Below are 20,612 nucleotides of genomic sequence, written 5' to 3' on the forward strand. Positions count from 1 at the left end.
AATAAATTAGAGAATTGGGTTGGTCCAGGTATTCTGATATGATGATGATGATGCTTGGCTATGACACCATTATCCATTACACGTGTGTAGCATCATCACAGAAAATCACGAGAACCTATATTGTCAGTTTGTGGTAATTCATCAAGTTGACCTGCGGGTGTACTCCTGTGGTGCAACTAAATCACTATTAAAAATGTAATCATTTTCAAGATTTGCTAAAAAAAATACTGACAAACATACCTTTGTCACAGCTGTGTTGAAGAAAGCGCCTCCTTTCTGTTAATAGACACAAATGAAATCAATGAATTTATGAATCATATACATCCAAACATCGCTCCCAAAGTTAATTTTCTTCAGGCCTAGAAAGGTTTTTGACAAGTAAAATGGAGGCTGGACCATCACAAAAAATAGAAAAGATAAATATATGAAGCCAAAAATACAACAAGTAAATGAAAACATGAGCCCAGCTAAACATATATAAATGAACGTAAAGAAATCATCCGTGTATCAAGGCTCAGGTCATTTAAGTGGATCAATAGAAAAGTCATATGAGGAACATTTCTCAGAGATCCTTTTAAAATGTGCAAAAATGAAAACAACATATGGGACCAAATGACCAACAAGCTTTTGTCACATCTGCAACAAATCTTAAAACCTAAATTTAAGATATATAAAAATACATCTAGTAAAATAATATTAATCCTGAATATTATTATGAGTACAATATAATGAGTTGTTTGTTATAATTGTTTGTTTATGTTATTTTTTATTTAAAAATATAATTATTGAAAATTAGTATGTAATGCAAGTACAACAAAAATAAAAATATTTTGATGATCAAAGATTGTATATCTGGATTTTACTAGCAGTTTGTTCCAGCATTATTGTTCCACATTATTAAGGATATTTCACTCCGTTTTTAAGATAAAAATATATTTTTTAAACTTATCGAACATGGTTTTTTTTCTGGCAAATCTTTCAAACTTCTTGCTTAAAATGATATCAGATGTTGGGGTCTGCGGAGACAAGGGTACTCTAGCAGGAGGGCAGCATTTTTTGGTTCTTGCAGGAAACTTTTTATTATTTTGACTGTAAAAACCTTGGCTCTACCGGTGGTAAATGGTGGCTACAAGTCATTAATTATACAACAGCCTTGAAAAACTGAAGTTTCAGAGGTGCCTTGGGTAAATCCTGTCTGAGACTATGCGGCAGCTAGACCCCCTCAAAAAAAGTTAGAAAATTCAAGGACATTAAAAAAAATCTAAAATTAAATTAAAAAACGAACTAATGCCAATACAATATTTCTAAAACTTTAATAAAAAAAGTACTTTATAACTGATAAAATATCCTTTTTTTTAATATGAGCTCAATATCAACTCAAATTATTTTAAAAGGGTCAAGAAATAATTACCAAATGGAAATAGAAAGGAGAAAGAGAAAATAGAAAAGAGTCCTAAATAAAAAAGCAAAGATGTATTTACACTTAATGCTATAATAAATGCAATATGCAATTGTTAGTTAGCACTGTATATTAGAGATGGCTTGATGAAACAGCTGTGTTGCAAAGACTGTATCATGAGACAGTGTCTTCATTTGGAAAGGCCACTAGATGGCGCTCTTTACTTTATGATCATAAGAGTAATTTAAAAAAACAAAAACTTTTTTTTTATCATTTAGAAAATCCAGTGTATCTGAAGTGTAGACCTGGTGACCTCTGGTGAGCCGTCCACCTCACAGAGACCTTTAAAGAGAAGAAAAAAGTGTGTGTTTTCTCTTCCATCACTCTAATTATTTTGGCCTCTCGGTCTTGCTCTCGTCGGGTCTTCAGTGTAAGCACAAAGCCTTGCCTAAACGGATAAACAGGGAAAATGGCAGACAGCGGTTCAGAAGTCTGTGGGGGGGTGGGGGGGGATGGTGGTATGGGAGGAGACGGGGTGAGGTGGGGGGGGGGGTGGGGAGGGGTGAGGTGAAGACCCTTCTTATAGATCCCTGTCAGTCAGGAAATGTGAACTTTAGCAAACCTTTGAAGAGCACTCTAGAGAACTAATTCAGCCTGGGCTGTCGGCAGAGAGAGAGAGAGAGAGGGAGAGAGAGGGAGGGATGGTCGGCGGGTGAGAAAGATGGATGGAGGGGGTGACAGAGATGAAAAGGAAGAGGAAGGGGAAAGAATTGAAGAAGAGCGATCCGTGTTCCTGGACTGGTTTAAGCGGAGTTAGGCGTGTGTTTGCTGCCAGATCAACACGTCATGTCACGTCAAATCATGTCCGTCTCTCTCTCTCTCTCTCTCTCGCCCGCCCGTCCGTCTGACCGTCCTGCCTCACGCTTCACAGCCCGAGCGGGTGTGTAGTAACATTGGGCGGCTTCGCTCGCAACACTTCAATCGCCCAGTCGCGTCAATCACACTTTTAATTAAATACGACTCCGGCGAAAAGATAAAAGATTAAAGACAGGAAATGAGTTGAATACCTTGACTGTGTGCATCCACTGCTGATAAGACCTGGAGTTACCTGAGGACACAAAACAACGTGAATTACAGATGAAAACGACAGAGGATTATTTACCACTTCTACACAATAATCAAGCAGCAAATATGAGACGAGTTTCAGCTGAAAAAGGACACTTGATGTGATGAAGAGAAGCACAGACGACCGTGTCGCGCTCACTAAACGATTGTTGTCTGTTTGTTGTCGACTTGTTTTCACGTAAACACGACAGTAACTGGGAGCGTCAGGATCAGAACTTCATCATCCGCCTGCACTTTCCTGTGGGACGTGTTCGCTCACCTTTACCCACCCAAAAAATTATTCCTGCCAGACGCCGTTATCGCGTCTTTCATCAAACCTTGTGAGGAAGGTTTGATCACATTTTTTTTGTTTTTGTGAACAATTTATTATTCCTGCAGATCACATGACTGAGGTGAGACAAAGAGGGAACATGGTGCGACTCCATCAGTGTCACTTCAGGAAGATCTTCATTTTTGTGAAATGTTTTCCTTTTTTTTGCCGTTTTCATGGAGGTATGGGTAAAATTTGAACCACCATCTGGGGTCACATGCCAAACAGAATGTAATCTATATTTGCTGACTGGAGGGACAGTGATTGACTACAAATTCAAGTTATTTCAAGTTAAATTCATCATAATTCTTTTCATTCTTCTCATCTATTAAGTTCCCTTAACCTCTTTCATTTAATTGTGTCATATTTTGCCTAAAACTTGAAATCCTAGCGAGCCAAGAAATGTTAGTAAAATTTAGAAAATGTGATAATCTGAAGTCTCCAAAATCTGTTAGAATAAATAAATAAATCCAGGTGACCACGGGAACACGTAGTAATAAATTCTGACACATATTCCAAAAAACCAACATTTTTGTATAAATTAAACAGACGATTGTTTCATCAAAGTATATAGTGAAACTTCAGATGTCTCTTCTTCAGGTGCCTCCTGTGACTTCACCCTATGGTACCTAATCTTGCTATATTGCACATGTTTTTTAAAGTGATTAAATGTTTAGTTGAAAAAAAACAAATAATAATAAACAAGTCAAAACCATCTCACAATACTCAACAACAAAATCAATCTGATATGTGAGTGTTAACACATCAGGATGAGGCTTGAGTCACTGCTTTAATCTGACAATATAATTTTAGCTTCAAACATACAGCAGTGAAGCCATGACGATGCAAACCGTCACCTCTAAATCTGACCCAGTGGTTCTCTTTAATACCTTTAATACCTACTTGTTCTTTACTACCTTTACTACCCTCTTCCTCGTTACTACCTTTGAAAAATGTGTTTTTTTAAATGGTATATAAGGATCCAGGAGTCAATACAAACAGACAAATATATTGGATTAGAAAATAAAATTGTAATTACTCAATGTTTAATAATTTGTATAGTATTACATTTTTAACAAATAAATAACTTTATACTTTGAACAACCTCTAACATGTCCAAGTCAGGTTTGCATAAGTTTTATGGTCAAATCTTTTTTTTCCCTCCTAGAATAATGAGATTAAAAATAGAATTTAAAAGCTAAAAAGTCTGATTTACTGTAAATGTTTGGTACTTTTAAGCAGTTTTTTTTTGTTAAAAAAACATAAACATGAGTGATGGAAGTCTGATGTTCTTCTGTGTCTTGCAAACATGTGAGCGGCCTGTGCTCAACTTTATCTGTGTGAAGTCCGGCGGCTAAATCTGATGTGACTAATTGATGGACAGGTCTGGCACTACTCACTTCCACAGAAGCCCCCCTCTGTGATCTCTTCTTCAAACACGTCGCTGAAGCCGCGGCCTGCGTTCAATTTGGCCAGTCGTCCGTCGATGAACTGCAAGCATAAATTACAAGTGGCTTATTAAAGACAGAAGGGGGGGAGACAGATGCACACAGATTCAAACACTGGAGGCAGCGGCGGGGGGCTATTAATCCTACCTGACGGAAACTACATCCCAAGATTAGGTGGGCTGCAGGTAATAGGGATTTGGTAATGCGGAGCAGGTGAGGGATTAGAGCAGCAGACGACGTGCGGCCCACTGTCTGAGACGCGAGGAAGTTTCATTTCCTCTCGCTCCAACACATAAAACTCATTCTCATAAATACGTGGCTGACGGTGAAAGATGCAACTGTGAGTCAAATCACTCAAACGCTTGTTCCAGCCACTTAGAATGACCAGAGGTCAACCCTTGTGTTATCTCCGGGTCAAGGTGACCCGAGGGCCCAATACAAATGTGTTTGTGGTATCCCTTGTGTTGCATCTGGGTCAATGTGAACGACCTCTACAAACTGCATAATCATTTCTGGATGCCAGGGAGGTCAAAGGTTAACAATGTCCACTGATAATCTGGGAGAGTCCAATACTCTACCATACGGTATTTTCTGTTATATTTAGGACTATAGACAAAGAACTAGTTTGAGGCTCTACTGAACCATCAATAATTAATATATATAATAATTATTTATTATAAAAGAGAGAAAAAAAGGGGGAGAAAAAGAGGAAAAGCAGAAAAAATAAGAATATAATGTAAAGAAATATGACAATAGTTTAAAAAAAAAGAAGAAATAATACCAGGGACATATGAAAAAGTAAAATGAAAGAATTAATAAAAATATGAACAAAATAAATAAATTAAAAATGATGTAGTTAAAGTGTAAATAGTAAAAACGGGGCATATCAAATTTGAATTGAAGGAAAAAAAATGAAAAGAATAATTTGAAAATAAAAACAATGGTATCATTTGGAAGAAATAATGAGAGGGTGATTACAAACAAGTGAAGAACACAAACAATAACGTTTATGTTTTACTTCATTAAATAAAAAACTTTTAAACTTTTAAAATATTCTTTTTTTTTTCCTCAACGAGTGCACGCCATTTTATGTTTGTCACGGTTTTGTCCTTTTCATTTAAGGCTCACCATCAGAGGTTGCCTCACCTCATCATCCTCCACCTCAACCCATCCTCAGGGTTTCCTCTTAGATAATCAATATGTTTGAAGCTCATTGTTGGTCTTTAGGATCTTCCATTGCTTTATGTTCCGTCTATTTTTAAAGCCTCATCATGGCAACCCTGGCCTCTTCCACCGTTGTCATGCATGTTGTCATTTCATCATTAACGGGGTTGCCATGCATGCTTGAGCGAGCCACTCAGGAACTGGACATAGGTTTGGATTTGAAATAAACACACAATGATTGATTTATTATCTCATAGATTGGCTGCTCCCTGACGACGACAATTTTGCGGGGATGAAGATATAACACACAAAGAAGAAGAAAATAATTAGCTAGATTAAGCATAGTTATTTTAACATGGAGAAAATGTGAGTGCAAATCAAATATCTGAAATTTTACATGTAAATGAAGTGTGATGAACTTTTATTTATCAACCGTCTTAAGTGATGGAAGTTGTTTCACTAATGTGAGCAGAGATCCTCGGCAGATGTAGACGCTGTCTCTGGGCCTGTTGTATTTATCTCAGCAAAGTTAAAACAATTAGTGGGAACAAAATGATCCATTTTAAAACAAGACTCACCTTTGACTTCTGCCCTGAGTCAAGACACTTGTTTGTACTTTCAACAATAACACAATTTTTTTTTTAGGGTTCTGGCAGCCCGTCCACTGTTCTAATTGCACTAATCCTATTAATTTGGCCTCAGGACGAGCGTCCAGGACAATAATCTGGGATGTTTTGGAGATCACATCCACAGGGACGTCTCACTAACTAGCCGGCGACACGACCACCGTCTCCTCGGCGCAGACGCCTCATCATTAGGTGTTTTTAATGAGAGGTGCGAGTTCCAGCCTCGGCTCCACCACCAGGACGCTCCAATTAGTGTAGATAATCGAGCACGAATCATCTCCTCACCGAACCCCTTTCTCTGAACATTCTCTGTGGCTGGTAATTAGACTTTGCTCAACAATGGCAGCCCCGAAATCAACACTTGCAAACAACAATTCCAAACATTAATGAAGGAGCTGGTGCTCAAGAGCTCATGTCTATTTTGGTTTGTTTAGGAGCTCAACCATGGAGCTCGTTTACAGGGCGGCCCACATTTCTGCCCGTCTTCCTCCGTCATTCTTTTCCTCCAACTCAGCTCATTCGGTTTAGTTGAAGAATCACATGTTCTGGTCAAATACTTAAATAAATATTGTTCTGCAATTTTTATTGGAAACTTTGAGATATTTGTTATTAAAATAAATGTTAAACTAATACTATTGTTACTGTTATATTACTGTCAATTATCATCATAGAATTATTAGTTCTTAAATAAAATCATGTTTTCTTACGCTTTCTAAATAAGCTTTGTTGAAAAGAATGTAGGAAAAGATATATTCCACATGTGAAAACAAACTGAAATTATATTTAAATATATTTGTTCTATTTGGGAATTGATTTTTACTCGTTAAAAAAAAAAATAAAGAAGAAAATATTGGATAGATAATAAATAATAATAATAAAAACGGAGATATTAAGAATAAGAGATGAATGGAAAAACTAATTTCATATATAAAAAGAGTACAGAGCCCCAGACATGACCTGGTAAATAAAAAAACAAATTTTTTTTTTTAGTATTTTGTGGATACAAAAACAATGAAAAGAAAATATATAAAAGGATTTAAAACAATGAAAAGACGCTCAATTTTGTGAGAGATGTACGTAAATTAAGCAACAAAAAAAAAGTCTGAAAACAATGACAAAAAGAATAATGATTATGATTTTGCAGATTTAAAACAAAAAATGAAACGAAGAGTCAGGATAATAATCAGATTAGAGAATAGAAAAACAGCCATTTTAAAACATTCAGCTCTTGAAATGAAACCGACTGATGTACTACTAACTGGCTGTTAGACTAGATCATTCAGAGAGAAAAGTATAAAAGTGTATTATGGTAACAGATCCTGCTGCTCCCGTGCTTGTCATCAACTGTTCTCCTCTCAAGAAAGAACAACTCAAATATGAGAAAGTCTGCCGAGACGTTTGAACATGGTTTTCGAGACCATAAATGTGATTTCAGACACGTTTAGTTTCCCTGGTGGATACAAGCTCCACGAGTCTCTGACGGTTCGAACTGGAAGTTCTCCATCTGGCTTCCAGCAACGCCGACTCCCCGACCAGTCGGACCGAGCAGATTTATTTCCACGACAATTGTGGAGCTGAAAACGGGATTTGGTCTCTTAAGGGGTTAATTGATTAAGCTTAAAGGAAATTAAATTTTAGCGACCTGGATTTTATTTGTGGAATTGCGGCCCATAAAGGGTGGAGACTTTACAGGATATTGTGAATAGTGAGGGGAAGTCGGACCCTGTGTTTGAAGGCTGGATTTGAGTTTATGGCTCTGCTCGATCTTTCCCGGTTACAAGACCATTTACAGACGAGTTCCTTTGAAAGCAGAGCGGCAGCAGCGAGGCTGGTCTGGATCACGCTGAGAAACATTATCCGGCCTCGAAAAACTTGTGTGGTGATCAGCAGTCGCTTCTATTTAAGAATCTACACAATCCTCTTTTACATCATGACACACGGATATGACGGTCAACAACCAGAGCACTTACAGTTTCTGGTTTTTTTTGGGATTGACTTTTTTATTAAATTAACATTTGTGTTATGTTATCTGTATATTTTCTGCTTAATCTAATTTGTCCATCTATTACTAGCTCTCGCACAAATTCATGTTGTGCATTTACATTTGCATTAAATACGCAGATATCTTTTCTGGAAGTACACAACATTGTTTATTCCAGAAAGTTAAAAAAATAAGTTTTGTTTCCGCTAAAAATATTAAATAACAAAGTGATTAAAATGAATGAACAGGGACTATGAGTTTGGCTGTTACTGTAATGACTGTTGTACGTTTTCATAAGATCTTAGAATGTTCTAGTTGGGCTGAAGGTTCCAAGACTTCATTGTAACTTGAAATACTAACTTCAATCCTGTCAGGATTCTAAAGATAAAAAAAGGTTTGTAAGTTCACTGTAAATATCAATCGTAGTCTCTCCCTCTCCAAGAGAATGCGATGAAAGGGTGACCATTGTTTGTTATCAAATCGTCAGCTACATCAAACTAGCATTTTTGGCTAGCACTTATAGCATTATAAAATATTAACAATGAGAAAGACTAAAATTCAAGAATAAATAATATGTTTTGAGGTTGTTTTGCACCTTAGCTAAGTGAGCACACATAGAGTAACATAATAAATGGTAAATACTATTGGTGATGTAATAAGAGATTGTTATTAGCTAGTGTAGCTAGCATTCTTACCTTACGTTTCATAGCCTTTCTGTTCTATCTCCGCTATAAATTGAAACAGAGTTTGAGAAAAAGTACCGGGGTAGCTTCAGGTGAAAGCTTTTAGTCTGATTATTGGAGAGGACGACGTGTATTGTGTGGCCAGACCTACTGTCCAAGAGTGAGCTGCACAATGAATCACTCCGAGGCCCATAATTATGTTCAGCGTATCTGCAGTCGCACATCGTGCATTAAATCTAATATCTCTGTTATGAATTACAAACTGAAGATGCATCAGGAATCAAATTTATAGAGCGGGAAGAAGACGGATGATTATTGATCGGCGGAGTGAATGTACATTGTCAACAGAGGCTTCTGGCGGTGAATCACAGAGTAATCCCACCCGGGCAGACTCGATAAAGCCGAGCGTAGATTTGTCCTGTCATTAGGAGCTCATCGAATCACCGTTGGCGGAGGAGCCGAGGACGGTGGAGTGGAGGCAGGTAACCGTCAGCTCGCACTCCCTCGGATCCGACCTTGAGGCTTCTCCCACTTTCCAGTGTGAAAGTCTTGTGTACTTAAGAGAGGAACCGGCTTCTCCCCGACTTGCTCCGACTATAAATCCGTCGACGGTGAGATGACTCGAAATGGGTTTGACTCTAGGACACCGGGGGCGCTCTTGTGGGAGGACAAACATGACTGGTGAAATACAACAGTGGCTAGAATCAAAGCGTCCACGTTGGTATCCACCGCTTTAATTGGCCTCTCTTGTCATGTGATAAGAAAAAGCTCTCATGAATCATTACTTGATTCCACTCCTGGAATATTTCAGAGGGAAAAAGTTCTCCGTTCTCAAAAATCTCTCTGCCCTCCGCACACAGAAGAAATAACAACGACGTCAACAATACAATAGCAAGAGAAAAAGCAATTTCCTGCGTGGATGCTAACACCTCAGAAGCAGGTAACACCTATACGAGCGCTGGTGCGTGGCAGCTCAAACAGTATGGTTTGAATTTAGGCTCGATCCCACTGCTGCCGGTGCAGACCTGTCACATTTAACACCCGCATTATTGGTTGAACCCCAAAAATAAGGAGGCAGATTATTAAGCACCTTTTAATTGTTTCAGTCTGGTCTTGGCAATGCTGACTTTTAATACTTAAATCACACACGAGAAGAAACATGGCTGATTTTTGTCTTTACCATTCGTGCATCACCTGAAGTTAACCTTCATAGCCCATTATTGTTAAAAAAAGTTTTTTCTCCAGGTGATTAATTTTCAAAAGCTTTTTATGAAAAAAAAAAAAAAGATGGCCGTCATCGAATCATTAACTATGACTGTTGAATAAGACTTTGAGACTTGTTAGAACAATAGTCTACCAGCCGGCTTTCCACTACTTAGAAAGAGGGACAGTTGAGAACGGTTTAGCATTCTCCATCACTGGAGCTTAATTGTGAAGTCACACTTTGAGATTAAAATGTAGTTTGACCTCTGCCCTCCTTCTAACCCCTTTGACCTGAACAAGTCATTTTTTGTATTTATTTCCAGGTGTGTTCAGGTGCTGAAACGTTTTGTCAAAAACGCAGTAGTATGGATAACTGCTGTAGTTTCTGTAGTCTGTTGATTCTTTTAGCGTTTTGTTTTGTTGAAATAATGTGTCATTATAGTTCATCAGTTTCTATTGGAATTTGAAAATTGTTGTCAAGCTTTCATTTCAAGTTCTATTAATCTCAATATTTATGATGTCTTCAGTCACTTATGGCCCAGTAGCCAAAACCAAGTCATGTTAGTAGATTAAAGTAGATTAATATTCATGTTTATGTTATGAAATTGAAAGATGTCAGAGTTTAAGATAAAATAAATAACAGAGACTAAAAATCATACAGATATTTCTAATTACAGTAAAAATCATGTTGAAAGACTTTTTTTTAGTGTTTGAGGACAAAGACAGAGATAATTAAAATATATTGATCCTCCAAGAATGCATTTTATTAAATGTTATAATATTAACATATAATGTTATACATTTTATTGTTACAGACATCCGTCTACATACAATGACATGGTGGTTCAGATTTAGCACAGGGCCATGTTTTTCAAAGTTTTTTAAAGTTGTGGACAAATAAACTAAACAGGCAAAATGCAGAATGCAAAACTTATGATGTTAAATCTGAGAATTTAAACTTATTGAAGTTGATATACAGTACGGAATGTGATGCTGAACTGAGGATCAAAAGAAAAGAGAAAATATAATATAAATGTAGATCTTAAACTGGATATCTACAACCTTAAGTGTCAATATGGAGATCGACATCTCTGGCTGTTGACCTTAGACATAATAAGAGATATAAATCTAGCTTTACATAACTTATCTTAAAAAACAAGCAGCGTATGAAGTTTTGGGAAAAAAACAAACTTGTTTGAGGGAAGCTTTTGTGGTGTCTGTGCACAAACACATTCTTTCTTATAGTGAGTGAATCATAGACAACAAAGATCTGGACTCTGATGAGGGCTGAGCACAAGTGAGTTATTGATGTGCTTCTTGAAGACGTGGGTCATGGCCAGAGCAGAGATGGTGCACAAACCTGGCATCTGACTTTAGCAGAAAGAGGAGTGAAAAAGATAAGCGCATCCCGTCCCCTGTGTGGTGGAGGAGATAAGAGCTGCTTTCCCAACGCTACCACTCAAGCAGAAGCCAGCCGGGAGGGTTCTTTGAACTGCTGCTCGCTATCTCCTCTGCCTGGGAAAATTATGGATGGGGAAGAGTGTCCAGAGAAACAAAAGGCTGATTGAGGGCCACGCCGCGGTTCTCTGGGGGTTAAATCGCTCCACTATCACAGGTCAGAGATCACAAAGCCAGGACGAGGGGTGAAAAGATTCTCTTCCTCTGAGCTGGGGTGAGCGTTGTTGGAGGACTTTTCGGGGGGGAAACGCATTAAGAATACATGATTTTGAGGAAAACTCCTGTAACCGCTAATAAATAAAGGATACCTGCTCCAACAAAACAACCACAGAGGAGTCGACGTGTCGGAGAGGCCGCCAGTTAAAATTCCAGGCTGTTTTCCGCTGTTACCAGATTCCACTTGCATGTAAACAAACCAAATAGAATCTTGAATTTGAGCAGGACTGCCTGATATGTATGCATGACAACCAGAGTAAACATCTTCCTGGGGTCAATAACCACTTTTAATCCCAGCGCTCTTGGCCTCTCGCCGTTCCTGTGCAACTGGAATTACTTCGATTTTTGGGGAGGTAGAAAATGTCCTGCCCTGAATTTTAACAAAAAAGAGTAAATAAACAAAATGTATTTTTATTCCAAAAATACATATAAAAGTAAGATAAAGATAGAGGGGAAAGTGATACAAATACAAAGATGATTAAATGAATAAATGGACATTTTAAAAATGTGTTAATAGCATGTTAAATGTCTGTTTTCAACAGATAGATCAGGGACAAGCAATTACATTTCCTCTGAGGCCACGTTACATAGTGTCTGAGGTGAGGGGCTGTCAATCCAAAAAGAGTAGCGAAGAGCTTAAATATAGTAAGTAAGTAAGCATATTAAAGAAATAAATATAAAGATTAAATAAACCTTAATATGGCAAAGCCTATAAACCTTTTGTGTAAAAGATACTGATAGAAAATTAACCTTTTCCTCTAAATATCACGTCAATATTTTGTCCATTTATTTTGAGTTGCAACAAATCTTCACAAAAGTTAAAAAAATAAGTGAAAAGACATCTGAAACAAAAACTCAAGAAAGTTTTATTTAGAGTTAATACAATAACAAACACAAACTAACTTGTCCATGTGTGTTATATATCATAACTGAGAAGTTACCAGACACTGATTCAGTATTTGTCTTAAAGGGCAACTAACGTGATGATTTAAGTGTGTCTTAAATAGATCTTGGACCTCTATTGTACTCATCAGTATTTGTCTGTACAAAACACTCCACCCACTGAAAACACTTAAATATCTGGAGATTAAATCTGGTTAACATAACCACACCCACTCTGCTATGATTGGTCAAGGTTTGTCACTGCACATGATCAATCCTGAAAGTATCCACTTCCAAGGGTATCGTTGTATAAACAAAGCGGGGCATGATTACAGCTGGCTGATGAGCAGATTACGTCATCTTTGTTCAATTGGGATCATTTTGTGCTCGGATATTTCAAATCTATATAAATACATTTGTTTTTTTTCTACATCTTATGTTTTTGGCGTTTGCATGTAATATGTTGTGATTCTAATATATTTTCTATCTGAGTCTTTTGTGTTTATTACGTGTATTTGTTGGTTTGTGCAGTACTATGGTTAGTGTTAGTAACATACTGTCAATAAAAATTCAATTTAACTAGATTCATCGTTTCATCACTTATTATCAATAGGGGTTGCAACAAATTTAGCCTTATTTTCCAAGGTGTTTCATTCAAAAAATCTTGAAAGTAAAAATGTCAGTAATCTGCAGTTGTTGTTTCCAACATTTTTTTGACCAGCAAAGTTCTTGAGGAACAGAAACAAAACAACATTTTGTCTGCAATTGATCTAGTTTTTCAGCCATCTTGCTTTTAACTTTAAAGTTACACCTACATGTGTCAGTTGATAACATAACAAACTAGTGTTGATCTTGTAAATTTGTGTTTAGTTTCAGCTATTTGAGACCTTCAGGTCCACCATAGTTGACTTTTCACATCCTAATTTTATACTTGCTAATCTGCTTCTCGGAGCAAAAAAAAAAAAAAGTCAGTTTTATTCATGAGTTTCAACGATCTGTATTAATAATCCCTCGCCAAACACAACCTTGAAATGAATTAAGAAGCCAGTTGCAGCCAAATACGCTGTGATTTATCATTAAAAGAAACTTCATCTAAATATTCGATGACTTACTGATCAGCAAAAATATCTGCAGCCTTAAGTTACATGATGTGCATTCAATAGCTGTTTCCAGTCGGCTGCTGACCGACGCCGCCTTCACAAGAAGAGCCAGATGTTCGTACCTGTTTGAAGAGCTGCAGGTTGACGGCCATGGACAGGAAGTTCTTCATGGTGCTGGAGCGATGGTTCACGAAGCCTTCCTCGCAGAATGTGATGGGCTCGCCCTGAACACACAACACACTTTATTAGCTCACAATCGGAATTCGCCGCTTTCGCTTTGGATCAAATTCGAATAATGAGGTCAGGAAGAGACGCTAAAGTGATCACGTCTGTTTCTGTTATGAGTTTTGAACTTTTCTTTTTTTTTTTCCTCAAACTATTTCAACAAATTTCTTCATTAATGTGGACTTAAAGAGAGGGGGAGGGGAGAATAGGGAAAAGTGAAGTTAAGTTCCCCTGGCAGAAGAAAATTCCCTCAGTCCAGACGACGGAGCTCCAGTAAACTCCATGTGAACAAATGATTACCGTGTCTTACATCATGTCTATCGGCCTGTGAGCTGTAGACTCGGCGCGTGACAACAAAACCTCCGCCAGCCAATCGGGCGCCGCCTGGCAGTCATCTGAAATTCATGCTTTCTCATAATTAACATAATTCTCACATGTTCCAATGATGAACTCAATTCGAGAGGGGGGAAGAAAAAACAATGTGCTTTGTTGCAGCACAATAGAGGGAATGTAAAAAAAAAACTTTGCACCACAACCCCATTTCCAGGGCTGGGTGGATGATAGCCGTGGCCCCGATTACATCACAATAACAAGCATCCACTTACATCACTCAAGGCGTTTTCGTAATATATCAGCAGTTGGACATCGCTCCTGCTGTAATTGAATAATCCCTGCGGTCGCCTACCGGGCCGCTCTGACCACCGCTGCTCCGACAAATGTGGTCGACAGTAAAGCAGCCGTCTGTGTCTTCAGTAAAAAACCAGCGGTGGAATATGAGCAATAATACCAAAAAGCAAACAGTGACATCACATAAACAAGGCCACCATGATCACCCCAGCGCCACATCTGCGACATTAACGAGGAGATCTAGTCGAATCAACGGCAATTCGACACATTTTAGCCAATAAATTAGGCTTAAAAAAATATTTAGACAGGAATCATAGAGTTGGGTTTTTTAATATGACAAACAGAGACGGTCATTAACACTTTTACCATGTTCAAACTTCACCACATGAAGCGGCTACGGATTAGGATCCAGGCTTATTAGAACGTTCCATTAACAGTTGTGGCCTTTAAATTTACATAAAAGTAGGATTAGGTTGGAGGCTGATAAGTTCCCTCCCAAACACACTCGCTCCTCATTAGAGTGTGAAACTCATGTTGCATTTGCAGCAGGTTTTTGAGTTGTGTGAGCAGACACACACACTGACGATGATCCTTCAATAATACTGCTATAGAAGGTGGAGCTGACACCAACTTTTGGTACTTGATCCGTTTGTGAATTTAAATCTTTAGATGTCAGGATCAAGTCACTGCTTTTTGCAGATGATGTGGTCATGTTGGTTTCTGTAGGGCCAGGACCTACAAATACAAATTTGTGTTTAAGAGGAAGGGATTAAGGCAACTTAATTGCCCAACAATATTTTACAATTTTTTTTAGATCAAGCTTACAAACAGCGCCACCTCGCTCAGAAGAGTAAAGCATACGTTTTACCCAAGAGTTCCACATTCCTTGCAAACTTGTTGTGAACATTAAATATTAATAAAATATTAATAGATATGACATTAGGGCAAACATTATCTCAGTAAAGTTTTCAGAAAAGGAGGATTTATGACTTTTTTCAATATCAAAAACGAGCCAATATGACACTCGAATGATTCACTGAGACTTCTTAGTTATACTTTAATTTTTTTGAAGACCATATTGATCGTTAAATTTCTTCTTGTATTTTATTACATGGGTTAAGCATAATATTCTCATCAAAGACGTTTTGGAAGTATTGCCACTGTGGAAAAGATTCTTAATTGTTTCTTAATTTTCCTGGATACAGTCTGTCCATTAAAACCGTCTACTTTGGAATGTTTGCGCTTGAAACAACAACTTAATCTTAAAAATAAATAGATATGGCCTTATGCTGAACAGCCAAAGAAAATAAAAATGTATGTCTAGGAAAATATATTATAGATGCATATAAACCACTCAAGCATGCATCATTGATTTCACATTCGAATAAACATTATTATGCTTCATTTAAATTAATGTTGTTCACATTGTCGATCAAAAACAAGCGAAACATTTCCCTTAAAAATGTAAACAGACTCTTGTTGTTTTAAAATCAGTGCTGAACTCATAATGTTCACTACAATGTTAATTTATTATTGAGTATGTATGTTGCGGGTAGTGACAGCAATGCACCACTTTTACACATCTGATAATAATATTGTGGCCCTACCGGGTGATGCCAATCCGAGGTTTGAGATTTGTTTACATTCTAATTTAAAAGTTAATAAATTAAAAAAGAAACTCCAAATGCATCTTTTAACAACTACTTCCTGACACAGCTAACATCCATTATACAGTACATTAAAAAGACAAATATTTTGGTTGATGATCCACAACCTGAAATATTTCTTGAATCTTGAGTATTGACTTCTGAAATGATGCAAAGCTATATTATAGTATAGCTTCGTCTAATGACAAAATGAGCCCAGTTCACCAAGACAAATGACACAAATTGAATCCTGGTCCCTTTTGTTCAAACTTAAGCTGTAGTTTTTTAATTGAGTTGTAATCTCTTGCAGCCCATTACATTAAATATTGGACAGCACTATTTTGACATTATAATTTGTTGTTAAAAATCTTTAAATCATTCAATTACAGTTATGTAAAAGATGATTGATGATGAGTTGGGGTTGTGATGTTCTTGGGTGTCTACCGATCATGTTGTTCTTAACTAATAAGACTTAACTCAACTTAATAAAAGACACAGAAGGGCCTCAGTTCTAGTAACCAGTGGTGATTAAAAAAAACATAATCTTTGATCTGGGCCACCTCCAGTTAAAAACTTAAAGAAAATCTGACTGCCAATATTCTATAGAACTGTTTAATTTACAACTCAGCGAGGCTCCTGCTAAGTACCCGCACCCACCTTCTGTCGAGACATATGGGGCCAGTCACAGCTCCGAGCTCAGCAACCTCTTGAAACATGAACCAGATATTCGACGCTACCGTGTTTCTGTGCAAATGATCGTTGGTGATGAGGATGGTTTATGGAGAGCGAGAGAGAGAAGAAGAACTCTGGCTCTACACACAAACATGGGGTCTCTGCTTTTGTCCGAGGGGAGGCAGTTTGTACACATACGGCTGGGATACAGAGAAAAGAGAGACGGCATCAATAATGTAGCATCTTGACTCCGGGAGTCCACAAAGTCCAATTAATCTCAAAGCCAGAGGAACAAAGGCTTCGCTATTTGACAAACAGGACATGCTGTAGTTTGCTCTGCTCTGACTCACACTTGATAAGCAGAAAAGACCCACAAAAGAAATGTTCAGGGGGCTTAGCAGAGGAGAGTAAAACACCAAAGGTGGCTAAAAGGGATCTTCAAAGGGAACGTCTTGACTTCTTTCAGCTCCTCTGACATTTGAGTGCCTTCGACAGGCCCACCTTAGATCTGCACACGTCTGAAAACACACCTCTTACTTTCCCTCAAAACCGCCACGATCTTCCAGAAGGCTGAGAAATTGAACTTGAGACTGTGACAGCAACTTTCAGAAAAATCAAATATATGCTTAACATTCATGTTCCTACTATATTAAATTATGAAGTTCACAAGGACTTCTCTTTCAGTCTTGATTCTCAAGTAAAAAAAAAAGTGAATTTCTACTGAACTATTTCATGTCCAAGAGAAACAAATCATGCTGAGGTCGAGAAGATCAGATCAGTTGAGTGAAAAAGATAGTGAGGTCAGATGGCTTTGACCAGGAATGTTGAGATGGAGATATCAGGAGAAGAAGAAAAGAACCAATTAGGTTCATAGACATTAAGAAGGAGGACTAGGGAGGATGATCTGAGGGTCAGGCTTGAAATAGTACATTATACAGTATAGTACACACACATTGGTAAATAAAGAGGTTGTTATGCAATTTATTGGGATAAACAATTCAGTGGTTATCCTTCTTCGCTGAATTCCCACTTTACAAAGAAGCGTTAAAAACTATTTATTTATTTTTTAATACATAATCAATGTCAATCATTCAAGGTCTCTCCTCGAGGGAACTGCTTGTTGGAGTAGACAAGATCGTCCAGACAAGGTTTGTGATCATTGATCTTTTTACATGAAAAAATACCTTTGTGACCCTGGCGCTATACAAATAAAAATTAATAACTTATTTACTTACTTAATACTATATATACTTTAGTTTTGTTATAGTTCTAGTTTTTTTGTAGAACCGTGGGTCTTTCAGTACTTTCATTTTAATCCTCTGTATGTGTTACACATATTGCAGTCATGAACTACTTTGACCTTTGTGGTGATCCTAATGGGATCTGGAGAAACATTTTGAGAATGTTTGACTCTTTCTTTGGATTTAATCCGGTGCACAGGTTGAAGGTGAAGTGGATGCAACGATACAGAATCCCATTTCGATTCTTCTTAAAAAAAAAATTACTTTCAAAACCCACTTTATTCAATAATATGACAATGATTTGGGGATTAAACATCTGGACATAATTCTTCTCATAGATGTTTTTTTTATGCTTTATTTTGTTGCCCTGTTGCCTCTTCATGGTCATGTTCTCATTGGACAGAGGTTTGGGTTCTTCGACTGTGGAATCGCATCTTCAGTTCTGGTAATAACCGTTTGTTCCTCTCCCCAAAAACCTTTAGAATACTTGTTATTTAACTATTGAACTTTCCTGGCATATACGTTTAGGTATTACACTTTTGGATGATTTCGTTATGCATTATTATTTGGAACTTGTAATTTAAGAGTTGGCCTTTTAAAGATATATTAACATTCATAATATGATGAAATTGGTTCTTTGTAAGAAGTGACTCTTGTATTATGGTATTGTGTGACGATGAAGTACGTGGAGACGTTCTCTTACTGGTTTGTATCTGAGGGCGTCTCGGTAGGAACCGAACAGAGCCGCCTGTGCTCTCAGGAAGGCCCTGGCGACCCCACTTCCTGTTGCCGTGGACTGCTTCTTCAGCTTGCTCTTCAGAGAGTAGACCTGGTGGAGGAGGAGGAGAGAGCGGGGGGGGTGAAGAGAGGGATAAAAGTTAAATTATCACCTTTGAAATTGGCGGAGGAAACAGCAAGCCCATTCCGGGTGTGAAGTATCACATTTACAGGTCATCTTAAAAAAGAATGAGCAGAAAGGGAAACGCTTCAGCCTTCCCTGCGAGCAGATCTGTTGTGCTGCGGGAGCACCTGCTGCTCTGCTAATTGAGTCAGGATGGGGGGTGCAGAGCAGGAGGGGGCGACAGAGGGGATACGAAAACTCGCACCGTTGTCTTCCTCTCTGCATGCTGCCGCCTCCATTTTTCCCTTCTTCCACTTCTTACTACTTATTCCTCCCAGTTCTGCGACACCCTCCTCCCGTCAGCTCTCCTGGACTCGCCTCGAAAAAGAAAAAAAAAAAAAGGGACTCTTGACATAAAATATCTTTAATTATTTCTACTCTCTCCCGGCGCTGCCTCCCACACTGGAGGCAGCAGAAGAGCAGCAGCAGGACCGAGCGTAGTTTTTAGGATGACAAAAGCTTCACCCCGGCCACGGGCCCCGGGGAGTCTGGAGAGAAAGTTGTCAAGAGGCTCTCCTCACCTGCGCAGCGCCGGGACTGCTGCTCTGTGTGAGCCGAGCACAAAGACCCGACGCAGAGCTCCAACAGAACCTCTTCATTTGCCTGTCGGGCTCTTGTTGTGAGATGTTCAGGGAAGCAGCAAAAGTCAACCTGAACCAAGATGATTTAACCCTTTATTGACCACCTTGTCGCAGGGTTTGAGCCCTAGATTTGACTAAGAGTATGTGTTGGTAAGAATCTAGTGATATGATACGTATCACGATACAGGGGCTAATACAATATATTGCGATACAGTAAGTAAGTAAGTAAGTAGTAAGTATTTATAGAGCGCTATTCTGGACAAGGGTCACAAAGCGCTTAAACAATCAAAAAAATACCCAATAAAACAAATACTTAAAAGGTTAAGACAACACTGGGACAAACACAAGAGCCTTAGAAAATCAAGGAAAAGCCTGCACGAATTAAAGGTCTTGAGATGTTTGGCACATGGGTATATTTGCAGTACTGTCCTAATATTCCACTAGTAATGAACATGGCAGAATATCAGATCGCATGACTCTTGACAAATCAGTTTTCATCCGTAAACATCCGTCCAAACATCAGCTTTAAAATCCTTGTAGTCAATTGTATCCTCTCGTCCTCAGTCATTGCTGGGATCTCGTAGGATTTGAACGTTCCATCAGCTGTATAGGAGGTAATAACTGCAGACTTAAAGGGGCCAAGAATTGCAACACAGCACGTAGTGAATATTTTCATATTAATTGTAAATACAATGACTCAAATTGTTTTATACCATACACACTTAATTTCAATAAAAACGATAACAGAACTGTTAAAAATCAATAGGATTTGAAAGCTAATTAAGAGGATGTGCAACGAGTCTCAAGTGGATACTTCATTTACCTGGTGAACCGAGATTTTTACATTGTCATTGTCTTCACTTTTTTAAGTGTTGCTCATTGTGTGTGACCAGATCCTGAATCATGAAGATATTTTTAGTTTTTACCTAAAAGCCACTTCACAGGGTAGAGCCTGTGACTCATCAAATATCTATTCAGGACTTGTGGGAGCAGTAAAGAGCAAAAGGATAATATTGAAAATACACCACTTGGATCTCTTCAACTCGCCCAAAATTCACCAGGAAATCTATAAAATCATTTTGGAATCAATCTTGGAAAGTAAGATTTGACTTAATTTGTGGACA

The 20,612-nt window shown here is 38.0% G+C and overlaps 1 protein-coding gene across 2 annotated transcripts in view; it reads right to left on the reverse strand.

Moving 5' to 3' along the window:
- Nucleotides 1-20,612, reverse strand: part of dennd1b (DENN/MADD domain containing 1B) — a 142,249-nt gene that overhangs the window by 19,307 nt on the left and 102,330 nt on the right. For both annotated transcript variants that reach the window (XM_087784870.1, XM_087784871.1), the window contains 5 exons: nucleotides 18,710-18,835; nucleotides 13,718-13,819; nucleotides 4,235-4,325; nucleotides 2,467-2,507; nucleotides 241-276 (listed from right to left, as the gene is read on the reverse strand). In XM_087784870.1, coding sequence (XP_087640996.1) covers nucleotides 241-276; nucleotides 2,467-2,507; nucleotides 4,235-4,325; nucleotides 13,718-13,819; nucleotides 18,710-18,835 — 396 coding nt within the window. The remainder of the gene's footprint in view (nucleotides 1-240; nucleotides 277-2,466; nucleotides 2,508-4,234; nucleotides 4,326-13,717; nucleotides 13,820-18,709; nucleotides 18,836-20,612) is intronic.

This window comes from Callionymus lyra, chromosome 2, assembly GCF_982586985.1.
Source record: "Callionymus lyra chromosome 2, fCalLyr1.hap1.1, whole genome shotgun sequence".
NCBI classification, from domain to species: Eukaryota; Metazoa; Chordata; class Actinopteri; order Syngnathiformes; family Callionymidae; genus Callionymus; species Callionymus lyra.